Below are 26556 nucleotides of genomic sequence, written 5' to 3' on the forward strand. Positions count from 1 at the left end.
AGCCCTGCGGGGGCAGCTGGGAGAGGCGCCAGCCCTGCGGGGGCAGCTGGGAGAGGCGCCAGCCCTGCGGGGGCAGCTGGGAGAGGAGACACCCGGGACAGAACCCGTTGGATCCAAAGGAACCGAGCCCAGAAGCTTATTGCAACCTTATAATCCTGGCCGTGGAGAATAGGGTAAGAAAGGATGATCTAACACGCGTGTGTCACATGTAGTGGCAGGTGGACGGCTCCGTCACTGCAGTCTGTGGCTGACGGCCGCGTCACGTGAGCGGTACAGCCAATGAGGGCGAGCCAACCTCGCGACGTCACGGCTGCGCCTGCCCATCGCGAGCGAACTGAGTCCACAGATCGCTCGGGCGACAGGTGAGCGCGACGCCACTATGTCAGGGGCCGTAGTCTGCCCCTTCCCCCTCGATATTTAGCCGATCCGTTTCCCTCACAGACTTTGTTTCCCTGTGGAATGATGTCAGTGGGCCCTTCGGATTCTGCCAGACTCCAGAGAGCGAGAGAGAGCATTAGAGAAAGAACCCTACACCCCCTCCCCCGCCCCCCAATTACACGAAGACTAGAGAGGAAGACATCTGCCGCCATTTTAATATCCCGAAAAGAAAGGAAACAAATTTCATTGTATGTTTGAAATCATTCGGGTTCTAGAGATATAACCCCGATTCTGTAAAAATATTCCTGATCTAAAAGCACAGACCATGCTGTTCAAGACAAAGATGGATTCCATTCAACAAGGCATCTCCTCTGTATCCTCCTACGCTACACCTCCTCTTCCTAACTCTTCTCCTGCCTTCCCTGACTGGTTTTTCTCTATCACAGAGTGGAAGTGTTGCTGCTGACGTCCTCCTGCTAGAATCGCTTAAGGCTGCGTCCATTCTGCCGAAGACTGCGCGGAGGCGTGCGCGCGCGTGACGTCACCCGTGTTTAGCGGGAGCGTTTTCTGGACAAGGTAGAGGCGACATGAGGGGCGTGTCTGTGATGTCACGGAGCTGGTTCGCCCTCATTGGGCGAAGCGCTCACGTGACCTGCCGGTCGCGCCAAGGAATCAGATTTGAACTGATTCCTCGCACGCCGCGCGCCCCCTCCTGCTGGTGCAAGCGCGGTCTATGGGCCGATCAGTGCCTTTAGGTAATGTGATCGTGCCACGCGCGCCTCCGTGTAATCTTCGGCAGCGTGGACGCCACCTTACTCTCTCCTAAATCTGTCTCGCCTGCTGAAATCCCTCTCCTGGATTCCTATTAAATCCCATATTACTTTCATAATTCTCCTGCTCTCTTTTAAGGCTGTACACTCTTCTGCCCCTCATATCTCACCCTAATCTCTCACTATGCCCTCTTCTGCCCCTCATATCTCACCCTAATCTCTCACTATACACTGCTCTGCCCCTCATATCTCACCCTAATCTCTCACTATGCACTCCTCTGCCCCTCATATCTCACCCTAATCTCTCACTATACACTCTTCTGCCCCTCATATCTCACCCTAATCTCTCACTATGCCCTCTTCTGCCCCTCATATCTCACCCTAATCTCTCACTATACACTGCTCTGCCCCTCATATCTCACCCTAATCTCTCACTATGCACTCCTCTGCCCCTCATATCTCACCCTAATCTCTCACTATACACTGCTCTGCCCCTCATATCTCACCCTAATCTCTCACTATACACTGCTCTGCCCTTCATATCTCACCCTAATCTCTCACTATACACTCTTCTGCCCCTCATATCTCACCCTAATCTCTCACTATACACTGCTCTGCCCCTCATATCTCACCCTAATCTCTCACTATACACTCTTCTGCCCCTCATATCTCACCCTAATCTCTCACTATACACTGCTCTGCCCCTCATATCTCACCCTAATCTCTCACTATACACTCTACTGCCCCTCATATCTCACCCTAATCTCTCACTATACACTGCTCTGCCCCTCATATCTCACCCTAATCTCTCACTATACACTGCTCTGCCCTTCATATCTCACCCTAATCTCTCACTATACCCTCTTCTGCCCCTCATCTCACCCTAATCTCTCACTATACCCTCTTCTGCCCCTCATATCTCACCCTAATCTCTCACTATACACTCCTCTGCCCTTCATATCTCACCCTAATCTCTCACTATACCCTTTTCTGCCCTTCATATCTCACCCTAATCTCTCACTATACCCTCTTCTGCCCCTCATATCTCACCCTAATCTCTCACTATACACTCTTCTGCCCCTCATATCTCACCATAATCTCTCACTATACACTCTTCTGCCCCTCATATCTCACCCTAATCTCTCACTATACACTCTTCTGCCCTTCATATCTCACCCTAATCTCTCACTATACCCTCTTCTGCCCCTCATCTCACCCTAATCTCTCACTATACCCTCTTCTGCCCCTCATATCTCACCCTAATCTCTCACTATACACTCCTCTGCCCTTCATATCTCACCCTAATCTCTCACTATACCCTTTTCTGCCCTTCATATCTCACCCTAATCTCTCACTATACCCTCTTCTGCCCTTCATATCTCACCCTAATCTCTCACTATACACTCTTCTGCCCCTCATATCTCACCCTAATCTCTCACTATACACTCTTCTGCCCTTCATATCTCACCCTAATCTCTCACTATACCCTCTTCTGCCCCTCATCTCACCCTAATCTCTCACTATACCCTCTTCTGCCCCTCATATCTCACCCTAATCTCTCACTATACACTCCTCTGCCCTTCATATCTCACCCTAATCTCTCACTATACACTCTTCTGCCCCTCATATCTCACCCTAATCTCTCACTATACCCTCCTCTGCCCCTCCTTACATCTCACCCTAATATCTCACTATACCCCCCTCTGCCCCTCCTTACATCTCCCCCTAATTTCTCACTATACCCTCCTCTGCCCCTCCTTACATCTCACCCTAATATCTCACTATACCCTCCTCTGCCCCTCCTTACACCTCACCCTAATATCTCACTATACACTTCTCTGCTGCTCCTTACATCTCACCCTAATATCTCACGATACCCTCCTCTGCCCCTCCTTACATCTCACCCTAATATCTCACTATACCCTCCTCTGCCCCTCCTTACATCTCACCCTAATATCTCACTATACCCTCCTCTGTCCCTCCTTACACCTCACCCTAATATCTCACTATACACTCCTCTGCTGCTCCTTACATCTCACCCTAATATCTCACTATACACTCCTCTGCTGCTCCTTACATCTCACCCTAATATCTCACTATACCCTCCTCCTTACATCTCACCCTAATATCTCACTATACCCTCCTCTGCCCCTCCTTACATCTCACCCTAATATCTCACTATACACTCCTCTGCTGCTCCTTACATCTCACCCTAATATCTCACTATACACTCCTCTGCCCCTCCTTATCTCACCCTAATATCTCACTATACAGTCCTCTGCCCCTCCTTACATCTCACCCTAATATCTCACTATACCCTCCTCTGCTCCTCCTTACATCTCACCCTAATATCTCACTATACCCTCCTCTGCCCCTCCTTACATGTCACCCTAATATCTCACTATACCCTCCTCTGCCCCTCCTAACATCTCCCCCTAATCTCTCACTATACCCTCTTCTGCCCCTCCTTACATCTCACCCTAATATCTCACTATACACTCCTCTACACCTCCTTACATCTCACCCTAATATCTCACTATACCCTCCTCTGCCCCTCCTTACATCTCACCCTAATATCTCACTATACCCTCCTCTGCCCCTCCTTACATCTCACCCTAATATCTCACTATACACTCCTCTGCCCCTCCTTATCTCACCCTAATATCTCACTATACAGTCCTCTGCCCCTCCTTACATCTCACCCTAATATCTCACTATACCCTCCTCTGCTCCTCCTTACATCTCACCCTAATATCTCACTATACCCTCCTCTGCCCCTCCTTACATGTCACCCTAATATCTCACTATACCCTCCTCTGCCCCTCCTAACATCTCCCCCTAATCTCTCACTATACCCTCTTCTGCCCCTCCTTACATCTCACCCTAATATCTCACTATACACTCCTCTACACCTCCTTACATCTCACCCTAATATCTCACTATACCCTCCTCTGCCCCTCCTTACATCTCACCCTAATATCTCACTATACCCTCCTCTGCCCCTCCTTACATCTCACCCTAATATCTCACTATACCCTCTTCTGCTCCCTCTAAACATAAACAATATAGATACATTTTTTTAATGTGAAACAATGCATATAACACTGAGTATACAAAATGTTTTCGGGTGTGCCCGCTCATATTGTTGTAAAGACGTGCCCCTTAAATATTGACCCTACAAAGTCGCCTGTAGGTTCATAGTAATGGGGGCGTGGGATCCCGTGGGTGGCTCCCTGCTGACAGCCGGTCTCTCTGCAGGACGCGGCGGAGGAATCCTGCGCTCTCATCTGCCAGGTCTTCCAAATGATCTACGGGGACCAGACCATCGAGTGTGTGGACCGGGCCGGCTATCACTACACCTCTCCCCCCGAGAGGCCGTGGCTGTGCCGCTGTGAGACCCCCCGTCACGTGGGACATGGGGAGGGGAAGTGGGGGAGCCTCGGGAAACGCGAGCGGGAATGTGGGATGAGCCGCGTTACACCCTGTAATGTCTCCTGGTTATGGGGCTTGTACAAAGCGCAGCACTTTGTAGGATAAATAACCGTAAAGACCTTTGTGCCAGTCAGCTGCTGGGGCGAGGCTTACAGCTGTGTCTGAAAGTATTACCCCCCCCAGTTTTTAGGGTGAGTTCCTAAATGTTGGGGTCTCCTCCTCATGCAGGCGCTTTGTGTTACAGGTGACAGTTCTCACACAGATGGGACATTTGCTTATGATGCAGATTTCAGCTGCTGCAGCTCCTTGTAAGTCCCTCGCCGTTCCACCATGTGACACCTTCCCCTATTTGATGCCCTATTCCCCTATTTGACACCTTCTTCCCTTATTTTACACCCTCTTCCCCTATTTGATACCCTCTTCTCCTATTTGACACCCTCTTCCCCTATTTGACACCCTCTACCCATTATTTGATGCCCTCTTCCCCTATTTGACACCCCCTTCCCCTATTTGACACCCTTTCCCCCTATTTGACATGCTTTCCACCTATTTGACACCCTTCCCACCTATTTGACACCCTTTCCCCCTATTTGACACCCTTTACCCCTATTTAACACCCTCTTCCACTATTTGACACCCTCTCCCCCTATTTGACACCCTCTTCCCCTATTTGACACCCTCTTCCCCTATTTGACACCCTCTTCCCCTATTTGACACCCTCTTCCCCTATTTGATGCCCTTTCCCCCTATTTGATGCCCTTTCCCCCTATTTGACGCCCTTTCCCCCTATTTGACACCCTCTTCCCCTATTTGACACCCTCTTCCCCTTTTTTACACCCTCTTCTCCAATTTGACACCCTCTACCCCTGTGCTCCTGAGCCAGTAGACAGTCTGTGTTCTCAGACCCTTCCCCTGGGCAGACATGTAACCATTGTGTGACATTATGTTCTGAAGTTTAATAACTGCAATAATAGATCATCCCCCTCCCCCCCCTCTCTTTCTCTCTCACACCTCTCTCACAGTAACGGCTCTCATGATACATTTGAAGTATATTACAGTGGAGAATCATCTCCCTCATTTGCTGTTTCCCGGCAAAGTCTGGTGACAGCAGGCAGTGACAGCGACCAGAGCAGTGTGACACTGGAACAGCTGCAGGACTACATGATGACAGTAAGACCCCACACACTGTGCCAACACAATGTGTCATCTCAATTTGAATTGTGTAATGAGTCGTTGTGTTCTCTAGGGTTCTGTTGGTTTGCTGTGTTCTGTGGTTGGGCCGTTATGTTGTGCAGCAGTATGGTTGTGTTATGTAGTAGATGAGGTTTAAAAAAGACATATGTCCATCAAGTACAACATAGTTACATAGACGATGAGGTTGAAGAAAAGACAACAAGTTCAACCTATGCTAAATGTAGACAGCAGATACTTTATCCTATATCCGTACTTACAGTATATTGATCCAGAGGAAGCAAACACAAACCCCAGTGACACATTATCCAATGATATCTCATAAGGGGAAAATAAATTCCTTCCTGACTCCAAATATTGGCAATCAGATTACTCCCTGGGTCAACATCCTTCCTATATTTACTTATTTGGTATATCCCTGTATACCTTTCCTTCCTAAAAAATGTCCAACCTTTTTTTTAACTAATCTATTGTATCTGCCATCACAGTCTTTATTGGTAATGAATTCCACATTGTAACTGCCCTTACTGTAAAGAACCCTTTCCTTCGTTGCTGGTGAAATCTCCTTTCCTCCAACCTTAAGGGATGAGTTCTTTGTACTGCCCGTGGCATTAATAGTTCTTTTGAAAGCTCCTTGTATTGTCCCGGAATATATTTGTATATAGTTATCATATCCCCTCTTACACGTCTCTTTTCTAATGTAAACATTTGGAGGGGGAGTTACAGAACAATACCGGAGACGCTGCTACCACCCAGAGATTGATGGGCTAAACCCATAGCCCGGAGGTAAGTGCCCGAAACGCTGAGTCTCCGGGTCAAACTCGGAGAGGTGGCAACCCTGCTCCTATCCCAGGGAGCAATTACACCCCTAAGGGTCCTGGTTGCACGCTATCCCTTGGGCACCTTAGAACAACAGATATTCGCCAAGGCAATCCCCAAATGTATGTGTGAGGGCAGCGCTACCCTCCCTTGTGTAATGGTGGTGCACGTGGGTACCTTCCTGGTTACACTCGGTCAACCAGGGAATCCTTCTGCAGAAAGGAGACCCGCATCTGTGATCCCACGATGCAGGGCCTCTCAACAATATCCCTTCTCTCCTTCCGTCCGGCAGCCGCACAGTCGTTCCTCCAGGCCTGGGGAACCCTCACCTGCAGTTCGCCCTGCTGCGTCGCTCCGCTGGCGATCGGGCTAAATGTCAAGTCCCTGAAATATGTCCGTCCCTACAATACTCCGCTTGGGTGGCTCAGGGCCTAACTCAGGCCTATGGGGCTTTCTCTGGCCTAGTCCAAGGCAATCTGACTGGCTCCCAGGACACAACCTTCCACTCTGCGGTCCCAGGCAGCTCTGACCTTGTGGTCTCCAGTCCCCCAGGATATCCTGTCTCTCCAGAAGATATCCTGTCTCTCTTCGCCAGTCTTGCCAAGCCCAACATGGCTGCCGCGCCTCCACATAGCAGGGAGAATGTCTGGCTACTCAGCTCTGCCAAACCCAACATGGCTGATGCACCTCCACAGAACCTGCCTGAAGAGCTAACCCAACTCCCCCTAGAGGTGTGGAGTACTACCCTGCTACATAAACAAATATAATTTAGCTAGCCTCTCCTCATAAATCAGATTATCCATCCCCTTTATTAATTTGGTGGATCTTCTCTGCACTTTTTCCAGTTCCATAATGTATTTTTTATGGAGCAGTGACCAGAATTGTACTCCATATTCAAGGTGTGGTCTTACTAATGCTTTGTCAAGGGGCATAATTATGTTTACTTCCCTTCCATCCATTGCCTGTTTAATGCAAGATAAGATCTTGTTTGCCTTTGCAGCTACTGCATGACTTTGGGCACTATTGCTAAGCCTGCTGTTTACAAGAACTCCTAAATCCTTCTCCATCAAGGATTCCCCCAATATATCTCCATTTAGTTTGTAAGTCGCCTTTTTATTCTTGTATCCCAAATGCATAACCTTACATTTATCTGTATTAAACCTCATCTGCCATTTACCTGCCCAAGTTTCCAGTCTCTCCAAGTCCTTCTGGAGAGAAATTACATCCTGCTCTGATTCTGCTGCCAGTCAGACACAATTTAGTGTCATCAGCAAAGATTGAGACTTTGCTCTCTATGCCAACCTCAAGGTCATTAATAAACAAGCTAAAAAGCAGGGGTCCCAGTACCGATCCCTGAGGTACTCCACTCACAACTTTAGTCCAACCTGAAAAAGATCCATTTATGACAATTCTCTGTTGTCTGTCCTTTAACCAGTTTTCAATTTAGGTGCAAATATTTTTACTGAGTCTAAATTGCTTTATTTTGTACTCCTCTTGTGTGGAACTGTATCAAAAGCCTTTGCAAAATCTAAGTAGACCACATTAACTGCATTACCCTGGTCTAAATTCCTACTTACCACCTCCAACAAAACTAATAAGGTTAGTTTGGCATTACCTATCCTTCATAAATCCATGCTGACTATTACTAATACGTTTCTTGTAGATTAAGTATTCCTGAATATTATCCCGTACTAAACCTTCAAGTATCTTGCCCACTATTGAAGTCAGGCTTACAGGTCTGTAATTCCACAATTGTGATCTAGCTCCCTTTTTAAATATAGGCACCACATCTGCTTTACGCCAATCTTGTGGTACTGAGCCTGTGGAAATGGAGTCTTTGAATATTAAATGTAATGGTTTGGCTATTACTGAACTTAACTCCTTAAGAATTCTTGGATGTATGCCATCGGGGCCAGGTGCCTTATTTACTTTAATTTCATCAAGCCGCCTATGAACGTCTTCCTTAGTTAATCAATTGTTTGTTAATATGGAGGTTGTGGCTTCCTCATGCGGCACTGCTATTGCAATTGATTCTTCCCTGGTAAATACAGAGGCAAATACCTCTGCTTTTTCCTTATCTCCAATAATCTGCCTGCCCATCTCACACTGAAAGGGTCCTATATTTTCTTTTCTAATTTTTTTGTTATTAAGGTACTTAAAGAACTTTTTAGGGTTGACCTTACTTTCTATTGAAATCCTTTTTTAATTATCCATTTTTAATCATTTAATTGCCCTTTTGCATTTTTTGTTCCATTCCTTATAATTCTGATACAATGTCTCAGTCCCTTCTGATTTAAAGAATCTAAACGCCTTCCTCTTCTTGTCCATTTCCTCTCCTACCTGTTTATTTAGCCACATTGGTTTAGAATTGTTTCTTTTATACTTATTACCCAAGGGTATACACTGATAAGTGTGCTTTTCTAACAATGTTTTACAAACAGCATTTATCTTCCACATTTTTCCCTGCAAAAACATCATCCCTGTGTATTACTTGTAGATTATTCCTCAGTTTATTAAAATCTGCCTTTCTAAAGTTTAAAATCTTTGTTGAACCCAAGTAATCTGTTTTTTGATCATTTATTTCAAATAAGAACATGTTATGATCTCTGCTACCCAAATGTTCCAGGACTTGAATATTTGCTATTACTTCTACATTGTTTGATATGACCAAATCCAGTATTGCCCCGCTCCTGGTTGGTTCCTCAATAATTTGGGTCATGTAATTGTCCTTAAGCACCCCCAAAAACCTGTTTCCTTTTGTTGTAATGCTAATCTCATTGCCCCAGTCTATGTCTGCATAATTAAAATCACCCATTATGCAAACATGACATGGTTTTGATGCCTTCTCCATTTGCAAAAGTATTTTAGCTTCCTCAATCTCACAGATATTTGGTGGTTTATAGCATATTCCCACAAACATTTTCTTCATACTTTTACCTCCACTGCTAATTTCTATCCACAAGGTCTCTACATTTTCATCATTCCCTTCATAAATACCTTACCTTATAATAGGTTTTAGATCCGGTTTAACATATAAACATACTCCACCTCCTCCTCTATTTGTTCGATCCTTCCGATAAAGGGAATAACCCTCTATATTAACTGTCCATTCCTGAGTTTCATCCCACCATGTTTCAGTAATGCCTATGATATCATACGGCTCCCTTGCAGCTATTAATTCAAGCTCCCCCATTTTATCTGTCAGGCTTCTTGCATTAGCAGACAAGCATTTAAGGTTGTTTTCAGTTTGTACTATTATCTTATAGAAGTTTTTTTTAGTGTTATCCGTATTTAATATGGGTGTCTCATATTACATTTAAAAATCAGGGGCTTGCCAAACTCTCACTTGCCCCCATTCTACCTCCATGACCCCTTGCTATTTCCCTATTCTCTTCTATTCTATTTAGCTCATCATCTGTTTCTTGTCCCTCGTCCCTCCGTCCTAGTTTAAAATCTCCTCCAATGTTTTTAACATTCCCGCTCCCCCTCTCACCCCCCCACCCCACCCCCCCCCCCCCCCAGCACAGAAGATCCCTCTTCATTGAGGTGTAATCCATCCCTACCATAAAGATAGCACCTCTCAGAAAAGGAGTCCCAGTGCTCTAAAAACCCCAACCCCTCCTTCCTACACCACTATCTTAGCCACGCATTAACCTCCCTAATCTCTGACTCTCTCCCTGGGGTAGCGCATGGCACCTGCAGTATTTTAGAAAATACTACCTTGGAGGTCCATGCCTTAACCTTGCAGCCTAGATCCCCTGAAATAATTTTTAGGACCCTCCATCTTTCTCTAACTTGGTCATTAGTGCCAACGTGTACCAAGACCACCGGGTCAGTCCGAGCCCCTCCCAACAATTTGTCTACCGATCCACAATGTGCTGAACTCAAGCCCCTGGGAGACAACAAACTGTTCGGTTCATGCGATCTCACGGCAACAGATTGCCCCATCTACCTTCTAATAACGTTGTCCCCTACCACCACAATCTTTCTTGGTCTCTGAGTATCCCGAGTCCCCTCTGTGCTGGAGGAACTATTCCCCTGGCTGCTAGAGGAATCAGTTTCCCCCAGCCTTGCCATTTCTGCCCTGACACTCCCAATATCTTCACTCAATATTTCAAATCTATTGGGATGGGTCAGCTCAGAACTGGCCTTCCTCTTCCCCCTGCGAACTGTTACCCAACTACCTACCTGCTCCCTACTCACAGCTCCACCATCTGCACCACTAGTCCCAGCCAGGGCCTGCTCAGTGAGCACTAAACTCCTTTCAAGATTGTCAATGTCCCTCAATATTGCAAGTTTCCCCTTCAGATCAGCAATCTGAGACTCCAAAGAGACCACCCGCTCACACTTCCACACAGCGATACCCTCCCTGGAACAGCTGCTCCAAGTGCACATACATGTGGCAAGATGTGCATCGAGGGGCATTCTCAATCCTGCTCGTTGTTGCAACTATGGAGTTATAAGTACTAACAGTTAACTGCACTTCACTATACTATACCTTGTTTCACCTCTTCCTTGTTCTAACTCCTGGTTCTAACTCCACACTTAAAGCAGAAGTCCAAGCTGCCCCTCCCCCCTTTAATAGATGCATCAATACAGTCCGCACATTGATAAGTAATTAGCTTAGTTGCCGATCGATCCGTTCTCCTGTGATCGATCGGTGAAGATCCGGCTTGGGGGTTCACTAAATGGCTGTCAGTGCAGCAGAAGAGGACCAAAGATGCAACGTTCTGTGGGGAAGATCATGTGACCAGGCAGTCACTGGATACATTTGATGCACTGCTAGAGAGAGGGCGGGGCTCACAAAGGGGTGTGCCAGAGCTTGTTTCAGAAGAGGAAGGGGATGTGACTTTGTAAATAGTTGCTATAGAAACAAAAAAATGCTTATTACATTATAATACATTAAAAATGTCATTTAGAGTTGTATTTTAAAAACTCCTGGTTTCTAACGCCAAACGTAAGACAAACATTCACTCACACAGATCAGGACACGCAAGCTCAGCATTTGTTACAAGCCTCTGTTTTACAGAGGGACACACTCACCAATCGTGTTCGGTAATCGGTAAGCAATCAACTAACCACACCCACCGCCAGCTCAACCAGGCAGGACAGAACAAAGAAAGTTGCAGACTAACTATTAGTATGGTGTTGTATTGTTGTGTCCTCTCGGGTTGTGTTGATTTGCATTGGTGTGTATTTGTGTTGTGTAGCTTTGTAGTCGTGCATTGTGTTGTGTAGCTGTGTCTTGTCTTGTGTGGTTATGTGGTTTGGTTGTGTGGTTGTCTCCCCTGCAGTTGAGGAACAAGTTGTCGCCCGCGGAGATTCAGCGCTTTGCATTGCTGTTACGCGAGTATCGGCTTGGGATGGAAGTGCAGGAATATTGCAGTGACCTCCTGCAGCTGTACGGAGAGAGGAGGAAATTCCTACTGCTGGGTGAGGGCCACACAACAAAGAGACGCAGGGCGGCGGGAGGGTGGGACACAGGGCGGTGGGAGGGTGGGAGACGCAGGGCGGCGGGAGGGTGGTAGACGCAGGGCGGCGGGACGGTGGGAGACGCAGGACGGCGGGAGGGTGGGAGACGCAGGGCGACGGGAGGGTGGGAGACGCAGGGCGGCGGGACGGTGGGAGACGCAGGGCGGCGGGAGGGTGGGAGATGCAGGGCGGCGGAAGGGTGGGAGACGCAGGGCGGCGGGAGAGTGGAAGATGCAGGGCGGCGGGAGGGTGGGAGACGCAAGGCGGTGGGAGGGTGGGAGACGCAGGGCAGCGGGAGGGTGGGAGACGCAAGGCGCCGGGACGGTGGGAGATGCAGGACGTTGGGAGAGGTGGGACGGTGGGAGACGCAAGGTAGCGGGACGGTGGGAGACGCAGGGCGATGGGAGACACAGGGCGATGGGATGGTCGGAAAAGCAGGGCGACGGGAGGGTGGGAGACACAGGGCGACGAGACGTGGGAGTGGCAGGGCGACGGGACGGTCAGAAACGCATGGCCATAATGTGCAGTGGACCCTTGTGTCTTGTTCCCAAGGCCTGAGGCCCTTTATCCCTGACCTGGACATCGGATACTTTGAGAGCTTCCTGGAGAGCATTGGTATTCGTGATGGGGGGATCCTGACCGACAGCTTCGGGAGGATAAAGCGAAGTATGAGTAACATGTCCGCCTCGGCCGTGCGCAACTACGACAGCTCCTCCCCGGGCTCCCAATCCAACTGCTTCAACCGCATGATCACAGACATCACGCACAACATTGAGGCCCTAGCACAGGATGACGAGGACTTCCTGTGAGCAGCACGTGGAGGCTATGGGGAACTTCCTGTGAAACTACGATGAACTTCCTGTGGCATACGAAGAAGTGTATTTGTGTTGCGCACACCCACAGTCAATCAGAAGTGAGGGTGGGACGTGTCTGAGGGTCAGTGTTACATTTGTGTCAAACGACGCCCTCTTTCCCGCGTGTTTCTTGCTTTGTCCACCAATGACGCTTCTCTACCTTCTGGGTAAAGGTCCTCAGAGTCTTACTCTTTGCATCTTTCCAAATCTTGTGTGTCTGTGGATCCCCATTACAAACTGTATGTCATGATAATATCATGAAATATGATGTATTTTAATCAATCTGGTGCTTATGGGGTTACTGTGGTTACGGGTTGTTTTAAAAATACAATATATGGGGTTTATGGCAGGTCAAGACTCTTCCTGGGTCTGTCCAGAGCTTCAGAGGACTTCATTGGTGGGTTATCCCTTATGGCCACTTAAAGTACAAGATGTGTTGTATGGGGCTGATGAGATAAGGGCGGTTGTTTTGCCAGAAAATATGGCTTTCTTGACATCTTTATAAACAGGATCCTTTTAGATGTACTTTCAAGGCATTCTCTAGTGGGTTCTGCAAGGTTCAGGGGGGCGTGGCTAAGGAAGTATTCCACCAAAGAGGGAATTTATTAAAAATGAGGATATCCAGTGATAACCTCTACGCAAGAGTATAATGCTCAGATATCTGTAATCGTTGTAAAGAGACGCACGCAGTGAGACCACACACAACAGGGGTAAGAGATGCCAAGGGCAGACATCCATTTGTCACTCAAATTTAGAAGCAAGGCAGTCATAATAAGTCTTGTTACATCCGTCATAATCGCCTGAATCTATTGATGTGCGCAGGAGAACGGTGAGTTGGGTAGAGTATTAACCCTGGTTGCATACATGTCGCGTGCTCGCCCCTGATTGAGCCACCTGTGCTGAAGCAGGGATTGATTGAGCCACCTGTGCTGAAGCTGGGAGTGATTGAGCCACCTGTGCTGAAGCTGGGACTGATTGAGCCACCTCTCCTGAAGCAGGAACTGATTGAGTCGCCTGTGTTTATGCAGGGATTTCCTGAAAACCTGACCTGTTGGAGGCGCTTGAGGACTGGAGATGAGCACCCTAACTCATGGGCAAAAACAGAGTGCAGATACACAGTAAATGCCCCTTTACAATGCATTAGTAAGACCACACCTTGAATACGGAGTACAGTTTGGGCACCACTCCTTAGAAAATACATTATGGAACTAGAGAGAGTGCAGAGAAGAGCCACCAAATGAATAAAGGGGATGGACAATCTGATTTATGAGGAGAGGCTAGCTAAATTATATTTATTTACATTAGAAAAGAGGCGTGTAAGAGGGGATATGATAACTATATACAAATATATTCGGGGACAATACAAGGAGCTTTCAAAAGAACTATTCATCTCAAGGGCAGTACAAAGGACTCGGGCCATCCCTTAGGGTTGGAGGAAAGGAGATTTCACCAGCAACAAAGGAAAGGGTTCTTTACAGTAAGGGCAGTTACACTGTGGCATTCATTACCCATGGAGACTGTGATGGCAGAGACAATAGATTTGTTCAAAAAAAAGGTTGGACATCTTTCTAGAAAGGAAAGGTATACAGGGATATACCAAATAAGTAAACATGGGAAGAATGTTGATCCAGGGAGTAATCTGATTGCCAATATTTGGAGTCAGGAAGGAATTTATTTTCCCCTTATGAGATATCATTAGACGATGTGTCACTGGGGTTTGTGTTTGCTTCCTCTGGATCAATATACTGTAAGTACGGATATAGGATAAAGTATCTGCCGTCTAAATTTAGCATAGGTTGCACTTGATGGACGCATGTCTTTTTTCAACCTCATCTACTATGTTACATGTAGCAATGGCAAAACTTCTGCATCCTCTGTCTCTTCAGTGTTCACACCAGTAGTTAAAACCATACACACTCCCACACTAGCTGTTGTTACACCCAGAACAACAATGAGACCTCTTGCTGCAGCTTATAAAGCATCAACTAGTGAGTACCAGGTTGTATCAGATAAACAGACCGTGAAAAGTTGAAAGTGTTGTATCCATGTCAATGGAATCCATGTTTGGTCCGTTGTCTAGTAAAGGGGTGCGCCAACTGGGGGACGCAGGATTTTTTTGAGGGGTTGCGGGCGGTTGCACAGACCCTGCGCCCTACCACAAAGCATTTAAATTAAATGCCAGCGGATCGCGTGGGCCTCTGTAACCTACTTTTCCGGGATTCAGAAGCCTTGTGCCGCCTCGCCATGGCAACGCGGCGCCAAATGACGCCGCAGGGCCATGTGACGTGATGTCACATGACCCGCTGCGTCATTTGATGCCTGTTGCCATGGCAATGGAGTCATGTGACGTCAGTAAAAAAGTAAGGGGGGCGCGAGCACCTGGGGGAGCAGGCAGGGGGTGCAGCTCCAAACGTTTGCGCTCCGCTTGTCTAATGAAACAGCTCCCGACCCCCCCCAGTGTCGGCAGCCTTGTGAGACCTCCCCCTCTATCCCTCACACCCCCATCTCTCCCACCCACACCTCCATCTCTCTCACCCCCCACACTCCCACCTCTCTCTCCCACACCCCAGCTGCCTCTCCCACACACCCCTGTCTCTCCCCCTACACCCCCACCTCTCTCCCCCCCACACTCCCCTATCTTTCTCCCCCACACCCCCACCTCTGTCTCCCACACCCCCACCTGCCTGTCCCACAACCTCACCTGTTTCTCCCCCTCCCACACTCCCCTCTCCCCCTCCCACACTTCCCTCTCTATTTCCCCCACACCCCCACCTCTGTCTCCCACCCCCCCATCTGCCTGTCCCACAACCTCACCTGTCTCTCCCCCTCCCACACTCCCCTCTCCCCCTCCCACACTCCCCTATATTTCTCCCCCACACCCCCACCTCTGTCTCCCACACCCCCACTTGCCTGTCCCACAACCTCACCTGTCTCTCCCCCTACACCCCCACCTCCCTCCCCCTCCCCCACTCCCCTCTCTTTCTCCCCCACACCCCCACCTCTGTCTCCCACAACCCCACCTGCCTGTCCCACACCTCCACCTGCCTCTCCCACACTCCCACCTCATCTCCCCAATACACATAATAACCCCCCAATAAACCTAACTCCCCCAATACACAAAAAACCTCCCCCCAATACTCATAACCCACCTCCCCCAATAACTAACACACACACACACACACACACACACACACACACACACACACACACACACACTAGTCACTTATTGTAGAAACCTGTTGCTTGACACATATGCCTAAACTTTTCTGCTCTCTACTGCCTCATTCTATTACTACAGCCATCCCAAGCCTCAGGAAATACAGGGATGCTTATTATTCTGCCAATAGCTTCTTCTTTATAAACTCCATTACTAACGGGGAGGTTTACTGTTAATAGCTGTAAAAGCCAGGTGTATTAAAAGAAAAATCCATCACCTGTGTCACATACTGTAGTAGTCTGTATCTACCTATAGGCCTGGCAGCATACAGTACTGTACATTCATTCTACATAGAGAATACTTACCGGCTGCCGCATCTAGATACCGGGACCAGGGACAAAACCCGGGACATTTCCAGGACGGACCGGCACCCGGGACAGGAGAGAGAAAAAACGGGACTGTCCCGGCAAAACCGGGACATCTGGTCACCCTACCTATAGTATACACACACACAAAAATACACACGCATTATTGAACCTCTCTCTTTCGCAGGTGCGTGTCGGAAACTGGTCACAACCTCCGTTTCTCTATCGGGGTGGGGGGTTATTGTATTTTGTGTGTGTGTGTGGGAGGGTTTGTATTGTATTTTGTGTAGGGAGGGGGGTATTGTATTGTGCGTGTGTGTGTGTGTGTGTGTGTGTGTGTGTGTGTGTGTGTGTGTGTGTGTGTGTGTGTGTGTGTGTGTGTGTGTGTGTGTGTGTGTGTGTGTAGGGGATTGTGTATTTTGTGGGAGGGGGGTATTGTATTTTGTGTGGGGAGGGGGGTAGAGCCATGTATTCACCTGTCCCAGTGTCCCACACTGACGGTGCTGGGAGACACAGACAGCGCCACGTATTCAGCTGTCCCCGTGTCCCACACTGACGGTGCTGGGAGACACAGACAGCGCCACGTATTCAGCTGTCCCCGTGTCCCACACTGACGGTGCTGGGAGACACAGACAGCGCCACGTATTCAGCTGTCCCCGTGTCCCACACTGACGGTGCTGGGAGACACAGACAGCGCCACGTATTCAGCTGTCCCCGTGTCCCACACTGACGGTGCTGGGAGACACAGACAGCGCCACGTATTCAGCTGTCCCCGTGTCCCACACTGACGGTGCTGGGAGACACAGACAGCGCCACGTATTCAGCTGTCCCCGTGTCCCACACTGACACACAGATAGCGCCACGTATTCAGTATTCCACATCCTAGGCATGTTTTGGTTCCTCTCCATACTTCCTGTGTGATAAGCCTGAGGCTGCAAAACCAGTGAAACTCCCCGATGTCTGCATGAGGTCCCACTCCCCGGGGGGTGAGGGGGGCGTCCAGGACCCAGAGATCTCCCCTCCCCACTGTTAGGAGCCCCGTGCTGAGGATATGTGCGACCCTAATGTGGACCTCTGTGCCCAAGAGCTGACAGGGTGACGGGGGACAAGGGGGTCACTTGGATGAGGTTCAGGGACACAGACTTGGGGTCCCATAGTTTGGTTACCCTGCACGAGGATTGTGTGCTCTTCTCCATGTGTGTGTGTGTGTGTGTGTCAGCGTTGCTTGTATGTACGTGTGTATGTATGTGAGTGTGTCAGTGTTGTATGTACATGTGTATATATGTGTGTGTCACAGTTGTTTGTAAGTACGTGTGTATGTGATTGTGTCAGCGTGATTTGTATTGTATTGTATGTCTTTATTTATATAGCGCCATAAATGTACATAGCGCTTCACAGTAGTAATACATGTAATCATATAAATAACAAATACTGTAATATAAATAACAGGTCATGGGAATAAGTGCTTCAGACATAAAAATGTGTGTGTGATTGTGTCAGCGTTGTTTGTATGTACGTGTGTATGTGAGTGTGTAAGCGTTGTTTGTATGTACGTGTGTATGTGAGTGTGTCAGCGTTGTTTGTATGTACATGTGTATGTGAGTGTGTAAGCGTTGTTTGTATGTACGTGTGTATGTGAGTGTGTCAGCGTTGTTTGTATGTATGTGTGTATGTGAGTGTGTAAGCGTTGTTTGTATGTACGTGTGTATGTGAGTGTGTCAGCGTTGTTTGTATGTACACTATGTGTGGTGTTAGCCTTTGCAGAGTCAGAGTGACACATCTGTTACGTGGCGTTCTGGTAATTGGGATGTGACGTGTGACATCATGTGTGATCGAATTGATCCAGTTTGGCAGCTCACTCATTGATTAGCCAATTCAGCTAATTTTCACCTCAAATATTTAAGTCCCTGGGACATGACACAGGTCCACTTGTCCAGAGGGAGTGACCACATCTGTGGCCATAAAGTGGATATCAGCCCAGCTGTGACAGTGCCACCTGTGGCCTGTGATCTCCGCACACACAGGGGTACAGACTTTCCCCTTTCTCCTGGCAGTGCTGTGACTCAGGCTGTGCCCGGTAGTTGGAGTCTTGTAGCAATAAGTCACTCGCTGAGTTTGTCAGCTGGCTGCCAGTGGGAAGTGAAAAATAACACCTTTTTTTTTGCCTTTTGGGAAGATCTTTATGGGATGGGGGTGGGACCAGTGGCAAATTTCCTGTTAGGCCCTGGCTTAGGATGGCAACATTTTGGGCTGGCAAAAATATCCGCCCCCATATACAGTTGCCGCGCTCTTGGGTCAATCAGGCCTAATGGGAGGGTGCACACGTGTGGCGTCCGCCTCCTTCCTGCCGCCCTCATTCTGCTTTCGAATCGCAGCATCAAATGACGGCTAGGGTGGCCAGGTGGCCAGTATTGAACTGGACTGTCCTGTATTTGGAAGCCATGACGTCATCCCTGGATTCCTATTGGTCAGAGTGACCGGGAGGTTTAAACCTGCGGAGCTGTTACCGGCACCCAATGTGGGGTTATGTATCCTGGGACGCAGGGGGTCCTGGGAGCTGAAATTAATGGGGTTCAGGTCTGGAGCCCCACGGGTTCATACTTATTTAAAAAAAAAACATGTTCTTGCTGCTTTTAAAGCTTTTCCCTTTAATATGTGCATCAATACAACCCACACAATGATCAGTAATTAGCTAAGTTGCCGAATGATCTGTTCTCCTGTGATCGATCGGCGAAGATTCGGCTCGGGGGTTCACTAAATGGCTGTCAGTGCAACAGAAGAGAACCAAAGATGCAAAGTTCTGTGTGGAAGATCATGTGACCAGGCAGTCACTAGATACAATTGGTGCGCTGCTAGAGAGAGGGCGGGGCTCAACAAGGGGAGTGCCAGAGCCTGTTTCAGAAGAGGAAGGGGATGTGACTTTGTAAATGGTTGGTGGGTGAATGTTAGTGCAAAAAGCGCTAGTGACAAAATGTGTAAATAACAACAATAACAGTGCAATACTAAAATAATAATCAATCTAATATACTTGAAGCCCAGCTACTGCCTAAAAAGTCAGCCTGGTTTTCTTGCAACCAGAATATGTATCTAGTAGAAAAACAGACCTGGATGGATAATAGTATGAGGGGGTGCTGCACCCCACATAGAATAATAATGAAAAAAGGGGGAGATACAACTACCGGTGCCTCCTGGTCCCAGAAAAACCCGTGCAATAATCCCAGTCAATATGGAGGAAGCAGTAGCAGGGCACTTCGGATATGGATAAAGTATATTTATTGAGCCAGGTGATGGAAGTTTCGGCTTCAGCCGGCCTTTCTCAAGAGTAAATGGCCATTTACAGTCAATCTAATGGCTCAATATATATACTTTATTCAAATCCGACGTGCCCTGCTTCTCCTTCGCCTGGATGAATAAACCTTATAGGAAGTTTTCTTAATGGATGCCGGTGCGTTCCGGTGTTGGTTCCTCCGGATCAGCTCTAATCCTGCAGATTTTCTTTTAGATCACATTTGTAAATGGTTGTTATAGAAACAAAAAAATGCTTGTTACATTATAATACAATAAAAATGTCATTCAGAGATGTTTAAAAAAAAAACATGCTACAAGTATTTTCTCATAGTACAGAACGGATTTATTATAAAAAAAAAACACATGTAGGCTATTGCTTGGTCTGCAGCTTTAAAGTATGTTTTACTTATCTGTAGCTTGGAATAAACACTGAATTCGCCATATCAGCGACTTGTTTATCCGCTTAGACTTATTATGGCTTCGTAATGACAATTCACATCTAGTTTCAACGACTTATAGTCCTATCACTAGAAGACATTAAATACAGATGACAAAATCCCCCAAAACATTTGTTTACCATAGAAATTAGGTCCCTGTCACCTACTGAACATGTCACTGACCTCAGTTAATTTTTGTCTGAGGTTGGACTTCCCCTTCAAGCAACTCTGTAACACACAATAAGCAGCTCTGTAACACACAATAAGCAGCTCTGTAACACACAATAAGCAGCTCTGTAACACACAATAAGCTTCTCTGTAACACACAATAAGCAGCTCTGTAACACACAATAAGCATCTCTGTAACACACTATAAGCAGCTCTGTAACACACTATAAGCAGCTCTGTAACACACGATAAGCATCTCTGTAACACACAATAAGCAGCTCTGTAACACACAATAAGCAGCTCTGTAACACACAATAAGCTTCTCTGTAACACACGATAAGCATCTCTGTAACACACTATAAGCAGCTCTGTAACACACGATAAGCAGCTCTGTAACACACGATAAGCAGCTCTGTAACACACAATAAGCATCTCTGTAACACACAATAAGCAGCTCTGTAACACACAATAAGCAGCTCTGTAACACACAATAAGCAGCTCTGTAACACACAATAAGCATCTCTGTAACACACTATAAGCAGCTCTGTAACACACAATAAGCAGCTCTGTAACACACAATAAGCATCTCTGTAACACACAATAAGCAGCTCTGTAACACACTATAAGCAGCTCTGTGACACACAATAAGCAGCTCTGTAACACACAATAAGCAGCTCTGTAACACACAATAAGCAGCTCTGTAACACACAATAAGCAGCTCTGTAACACACAATAAGCAGCTCTGTAACACACAATAAGCAGTTCTGTAACACACAATAAGCAGCTCTGTAACACACAATAAGCATCTCTGTAACACACAATAAGCATCTCTGTAACACACAATAAGCAGCTCTGTAACACACAATAAGCAGCTCTGTAACACACAATAAGCAGCTCTGTAACACACAATAAGCAGCTCTGTAACACACAATAAGCTTCTCTGTAACACACAATAAGCAGCTCTGTAACACACAATAAGCAGCTCTGTAACACACAATAAGCAGCTCTGTAACACACAATAAGCTTCTCTGTAACACACAATAAGCAGCTCTGTAACACACAATAAGCAGCTCTGTAACACACAATAAGCAGCTCTGTAACACACAATAAGCAGCTCTGTAACACACAATAAGCAGCTCTGTAACACACAATAAGCAGCTCTGTAACACACTATAAGCAGCTCTGTAACACACTATAAGCAGCTCTGTAACACACAATAAGTAGCTCTGTAACACACAATAAGTAGCTCTGTAACACACAATAAGCAGCTCTGTAACACACAATAAGCAACTCTGTAACACACAATAAGCAGCTCTGTAACACACAATAAGCAGCTCTGTAACACACAATAAGCTTCTCTGTAACACACAACAAGGATATTGTGCAGCTGTATGTTGCCACAGTGTGTCTGATAAATGGATTTGGGAATTCCACTTATTGTCCCTGTGGGGTGTGTGTGAAAACGGTGGATTTCAACCTTTTTTTGATTAAGGAACCCTAAGTGAAATTCTGGGGAACCCCGACCCTCTCTAATAGCGCGTCAGGGAGGTTTGGGGTTCCATACACTGCATCTGATCTCAGACGCGCTATTAGAGAGGGTTGGGGTTCCTTACAATGCATCTGATCTCAGACGCGCTATTAGAGAGGTTTGGGGTTCCTTACAATGCATCTGATCTCGGACACGCTATTAGAGAGGGTTGGGGTTCCTTACAATGCATCTGATCTCAGACGCGTTATTAGAGAGGGTTGGGGTTCCTTACAATGCATCTGATCAAAACAGCGTGTTTGAGATTAGATGCATTGTAAGGAACCCCAACCCTCTCTAATAGCGCGTCTGAGATCAGATGCATTGTAAGGAGCCCCAACCCTCTCTAATAGCGCGTCTGAGATCAGATGCATTATAAATTCTTCTGTATTTGATACAATTTTCAATTGACCAAAACCTTTCAGGGAACCCTTTAGCGATATAACCCCTCTTTCTAACTCCTATTGCCCTCCATAGCTCCTCCCACTGCCACTAACCGTGTCACTGAGACACTCCTGTCACATTGGTGCCTAAACTGTTGTTCTCCTCTCCCTGCGGTTATGTCACACCGGAATTCACGGTTCAGTTCTGTCACCGCAGCGCTGGTTCCTTCCCTATTTCTATAACTCTCCTCATGCAAATATCTTCCAGGCACAGACAGCCCTTTCTGTGTCCCCCCTGATTAGCAGGACTGAGACGAGAGGAGGAGGGGGGGGGGGGAGAGAGGAGAAAGGAGAGGAGATGGACCGGGGAGACCAAGGGGAGAGGAGAGGGGAAGGGGAGACTTGTCATTTCAATAACTAGGGATTATCTGCTGGCAGAGACAGAAAGAATGATCATATAAAAATAAGAGGGGGGGGAGAGAGAAGGGAGGGAGAGAGGGGGGAGGGGGACAGAGAGATAAGGGGGGAGGGGGACAGAGAGATAAGGGGAGAGAGGGGGACAGAGAGAGAGGGCGAGAGAGGGAGAGCGAGAGGGAGAAAGGGGGGGACAAAGAGAGAGGGGGAGAGAGAGGGGGAGAGAGAGGAGGATAGAGGCGACAGAGAGAGAGGGGGAGAGAGGTTGAGAGAGAGTGGGGGACAGAGAGAGAGAGGGGGAGAGAGAGGGGGAGAGAGAGGAGGATAGAGGCGACAGAGAGAGAGGGGGAGAGAGGTTGAGAGAGAGTGGGGGACAGAGAGAGGGGGGAGAGAGAGGGCAAGAGAGAGAGAGGGGGACAAAGGGAGAGAGGGGAGGAAAGAGAGAGAGGGGAGGAAAGAGAGGGAGAGAGAGAGGGTGATAGAGAGAGAGGGGGAGACAGAAAGAGAGTGCGCACGCGTGTGCGTGTGTGTGTACAGACCCCTTTAGTTTTTTTTATTATATTTTACATATTTCTCGGTCAATCCCCATGAAAATGTGCACAATGCAGCTAAACCCTATATAGGAAGCACAATGCAGCTAAACCCTATATATAGGAAGCACAATGTAGAAAAACCCTATATAGGAAGCACAATGTAGATAAACCCTATATAGGAAACACAATGTAGCTAAACCCTATATAGGAAACACAATGTAGCTAAACCCTATATAGGAAGCACAATGTAGCTAAACCCTATATAGGAAGCACAATGTGGCTAAACCCTATATAGGAAGCACAATGTAGCTAAACCCTATATAGGAAGCACAATGTGGCTAAACCCTATATAGGAAGCACAATGTGGCTAAACCCTATATAGGAAACACAATGTGGACAATCAATGTTAACTAAATTGATGTCACGATATTGTGTGAACCGGTCCAGATACACTGCGGCAAATTCATTAAACGCGTTAAACTGTTGTAATGTAATCTGAAACACTAATGTGCAGGAAAAAGCGACTTTGGCGCTCCTTAATGAGGCAATTATAATGTGAATTAAATAAATTGTATTAAATAATAATAAATGTTCTCATTTACATTAATAAACGTGCAAATGTGTTTTTTAATAATGATATAAGTGATATAAAACCGCAGCTCAACACTTTAAAGAGACGGTCCAATCCTCCTTAGGCAGATCTCCTGAGACAGATTTGGGGAGCGCAGATATCACCGTATGTGGAAAGAATAAACAATATATAGTGTAGTAGTTTCTTAAATGGGAGACTTTCTTGGGTATAAGCAGAAATGGGGACTCACACTTTCCCAGTGAATATACAGCAGTGGATGACCAAATGGATTGTCAGCTCGGGTGGACCCGGCGCGTTTCTCCTCAATGCAAACCAGAAAAATCCCACTCTTAGTGCAACATTGTATGTTCAATACATGTTGTATTACAACGAATAGTAGCGCACTTACATTTCAATAAAGTGGCATGTACATATAGAAATTAAAGGTGGCTCCCTGACTGCGTCGCGTCACTTCCGGCGGTCGTCCGCGTCACCTCCGGTTACGGACGATCCTGATTTCGGTGCCGTGGGTGCAGGGCGGTCACAGGAGCTCGCGTGGCCTACTCAGTCTTGACTCTACGCGTTTCGCTTCAAAAAAGCTTCCTCGGGAGTCGTGACGGGAGCAGCTGGATCAGCGCGTTCTCGTCTTCGGGCGCGCGTTTCAGCAGAGGGAGGACAGCTTGAACACACTTAATGAACCATAATTTGTACTCAAATTTTATAGTAATCTTAGTGTTTCAGATTACATTACAACAGTTTAACGCTTTTAATGAATTTGCCGCAGTGTATCTGGACCGGTTCACACAATATAGTGACATTAATTTAGTTAACATTGATTGTCCACATTGTGCTTCCTATATAGTGTTTAGCCACATTGTGCTTCCTATATAGGGTTTAGCCACATTGTGCTTCCTATACTGTATAGTGTTTAGCCACATTGTGCTTCCTATATAGTGTTTAGCCACATTGTGCTTCCTATATAGGGTTTAGCCACATTGTGCTTCCTATATAGGGTTTAGCTGCATTGTGCTTCCCATACTGTATAGTGTTTAGCCACATTGTGCTTCCTATATAGGGTTTAGCCACATTGTGCTTCCTATATAGTGTTCAGCTGCATTGTGCTTCCTATACTGTATAGTGTTTAGCTACATTGTGCTTCCTATATAGGGTTTAGCTACATTGTGCACATTTTCATGGGGATTGACCGAGAAATATGTAAAATATAATAAAAAAAACTAAAGGGGTCTGTACACACACACTCACACGCGTGTGCACTCTCTTTCTCTCTCCCCCTCTCACTCTATCACCCTCTCTCTCTCTCGCCCTCTCTTTCCTCCCCTCTCTCTCTCTTTGTCCCCCTCTCTCTCGCCCTCTCTCTCTCTTGCCCTCTCTCTCCCCCCTCTCTCTCTGTCGCCTCTATCCCCCTCTCTCTCCCCCTCTCTCTCTATGTCCCCCACGCTCCCTCTCGCTCTCCCTCTCTCGCCCTCTCTCTCTGTCCCCCTCTCTCCCCCCTCTCTCTCAATAGGAGGAGTTATAGACAGCGTTTATATGGGGTGCAATAGGAATTATAGGGAGCGGTTATATGGGGTGCAATAGGAATTATAGGGAGCGGTTACATGGGGTGCAATAGGAATTATAGGGAGCGGTTATATGGGGTGCAATAGGAATTATAGGGAGCGGTTATATGGGGTGCAATAGGAATTATAGGGAGGTGTTATATGGGGTGCAATAGGAATTATAGGGAGCGGTTATATGGGGTGCAATAGGAATTATAGGGAGGTGTTATATGGGGTGCAATAGGAATTATAGGGAGCGGTTATATGGGGTGCAATAGGAATTATAGGGAGGTGTTATATGGGGTGCAATAGGAATTATAGGGAGGTGTTATATGGGGTGCAATAGGAATTATAGGGAGCGGTTATATGGGGTGCAATAGGAATTATAGGGAGCGGTTATATGGGGTGCAATAGGAATTATAGGGAGCAGTTATATGGGGTGCAATAGGAATTATAGGGAGGTGTTATATGGGGTGCAATAGGAATTATAGGGAGGTGTTATATGGGGTGCAATAGGAATTATAGGGAGCGGTTATATGGGGTGCAATAGGAATTATAGGGAGCGGTTATATGGGGTGCAATAGGAATTATAGGGAGCAGTTATATGGGGCGCAATAGGAATTATAGGGAGCGGTTATATGGGGTGCAATAGGAATTATAGGGAGCGGTTATATGGGGTGCAATAGGATTTATAGGGAGGTGTTATATGGGGTGCAATAGGAATTATAGGGAGGTGTTATATGAGGTGCAATAGGAATTATAGGGAGGTGTTATATGGGGGCAATAGGAATTATAGGGAGGTGTTATATGAGGTGCAATAGGAATTATAGGGAGGTGTTATATGGGGGCAATAGGAATTATAGGGAGGTGTTATATGCCGCAATAATATATAGTAATAGGAGTAGTTATTATGCACATGTAGACCTGTCTGTAGATACTCAGCACAACTATACACTTGGTGATACAGACTGTAGGGATACAGAGTTTTACTTTTGAATACGTCTGCACTTTTCTCTTTTTCCCTTTTAACAATAAGGGTCATGCTTATACACAGGATAATACTGCTGTCATTGTGGTTGTTGCAGCGCTGATCTTTGTAGTGGGAGCTCTGATACTTTCAGTAGTGGGAGGGGAATGAGGAACTTGGAAGGGCCTGAATGGGCGTGGTTATGCTAATTAGAGCGGTATGGGCGTGGCTGTTCATGTTACAGACACGTCTGCCTGCTGATAGGGGGCGTGCCTA

General features: G+C 46.9%; 1 protein-coding gene across 2 annotated transcripts in view; it reads left to right on the forward strand.

Annotated features, from left to right (window-relative positions):
- CCM2L (CCM2 like scaffold protein) overlaps nt 1-13198 on the forward strand; it is a 19969-nt gene extending 6771 nt beyond the window's left edge. For both annotated transcript variants that reach the window (XM_075571746.1, XM_075571747.1), the window contains exons 5-10: nt 1-173; nt 4407-4539; nt 4825-4888; nt 5603-5750; nt 11885-12023; nt 12615-13198. The exon at nt 1-173 is cut by the window's left edge and continues 306 nt beyond it. In XM_075571746.1, the coding sequence (XP_075427861.1) occupies nt 1-173; nt 4407-4539; nt 4825-4888; nt 5603-5750; nt 11885-12023; nt 12615-12871 (914 nt within the window). In that variant the 3' untranslated portion in view covers nt 12872-13198. The remainder of the gene's footprint in view (nt 174-4406; nt 4540-4824; nt 4889-5602; nt 5751-11884; nt 12024-12614) is intronic.
- Nucleotides 13199-26556: the final 13358 nt, after the last annotated feature.

This window comes from Ascaphus truei, chromosome 15 (assembly GCF_040206685.1).
Source record: "Ascaphus truei isolate aAscTru1 chromosome 15, aAscTru1.hap1, whole genome shotgun sequence".
Classification (NCBI taxonomy): domain Eukaryota; kingdom Metazoa; phylum Chordata; class Amphibia; order Anura; family Ascaphidae; genus Ascaphus; species Ascaphus truei.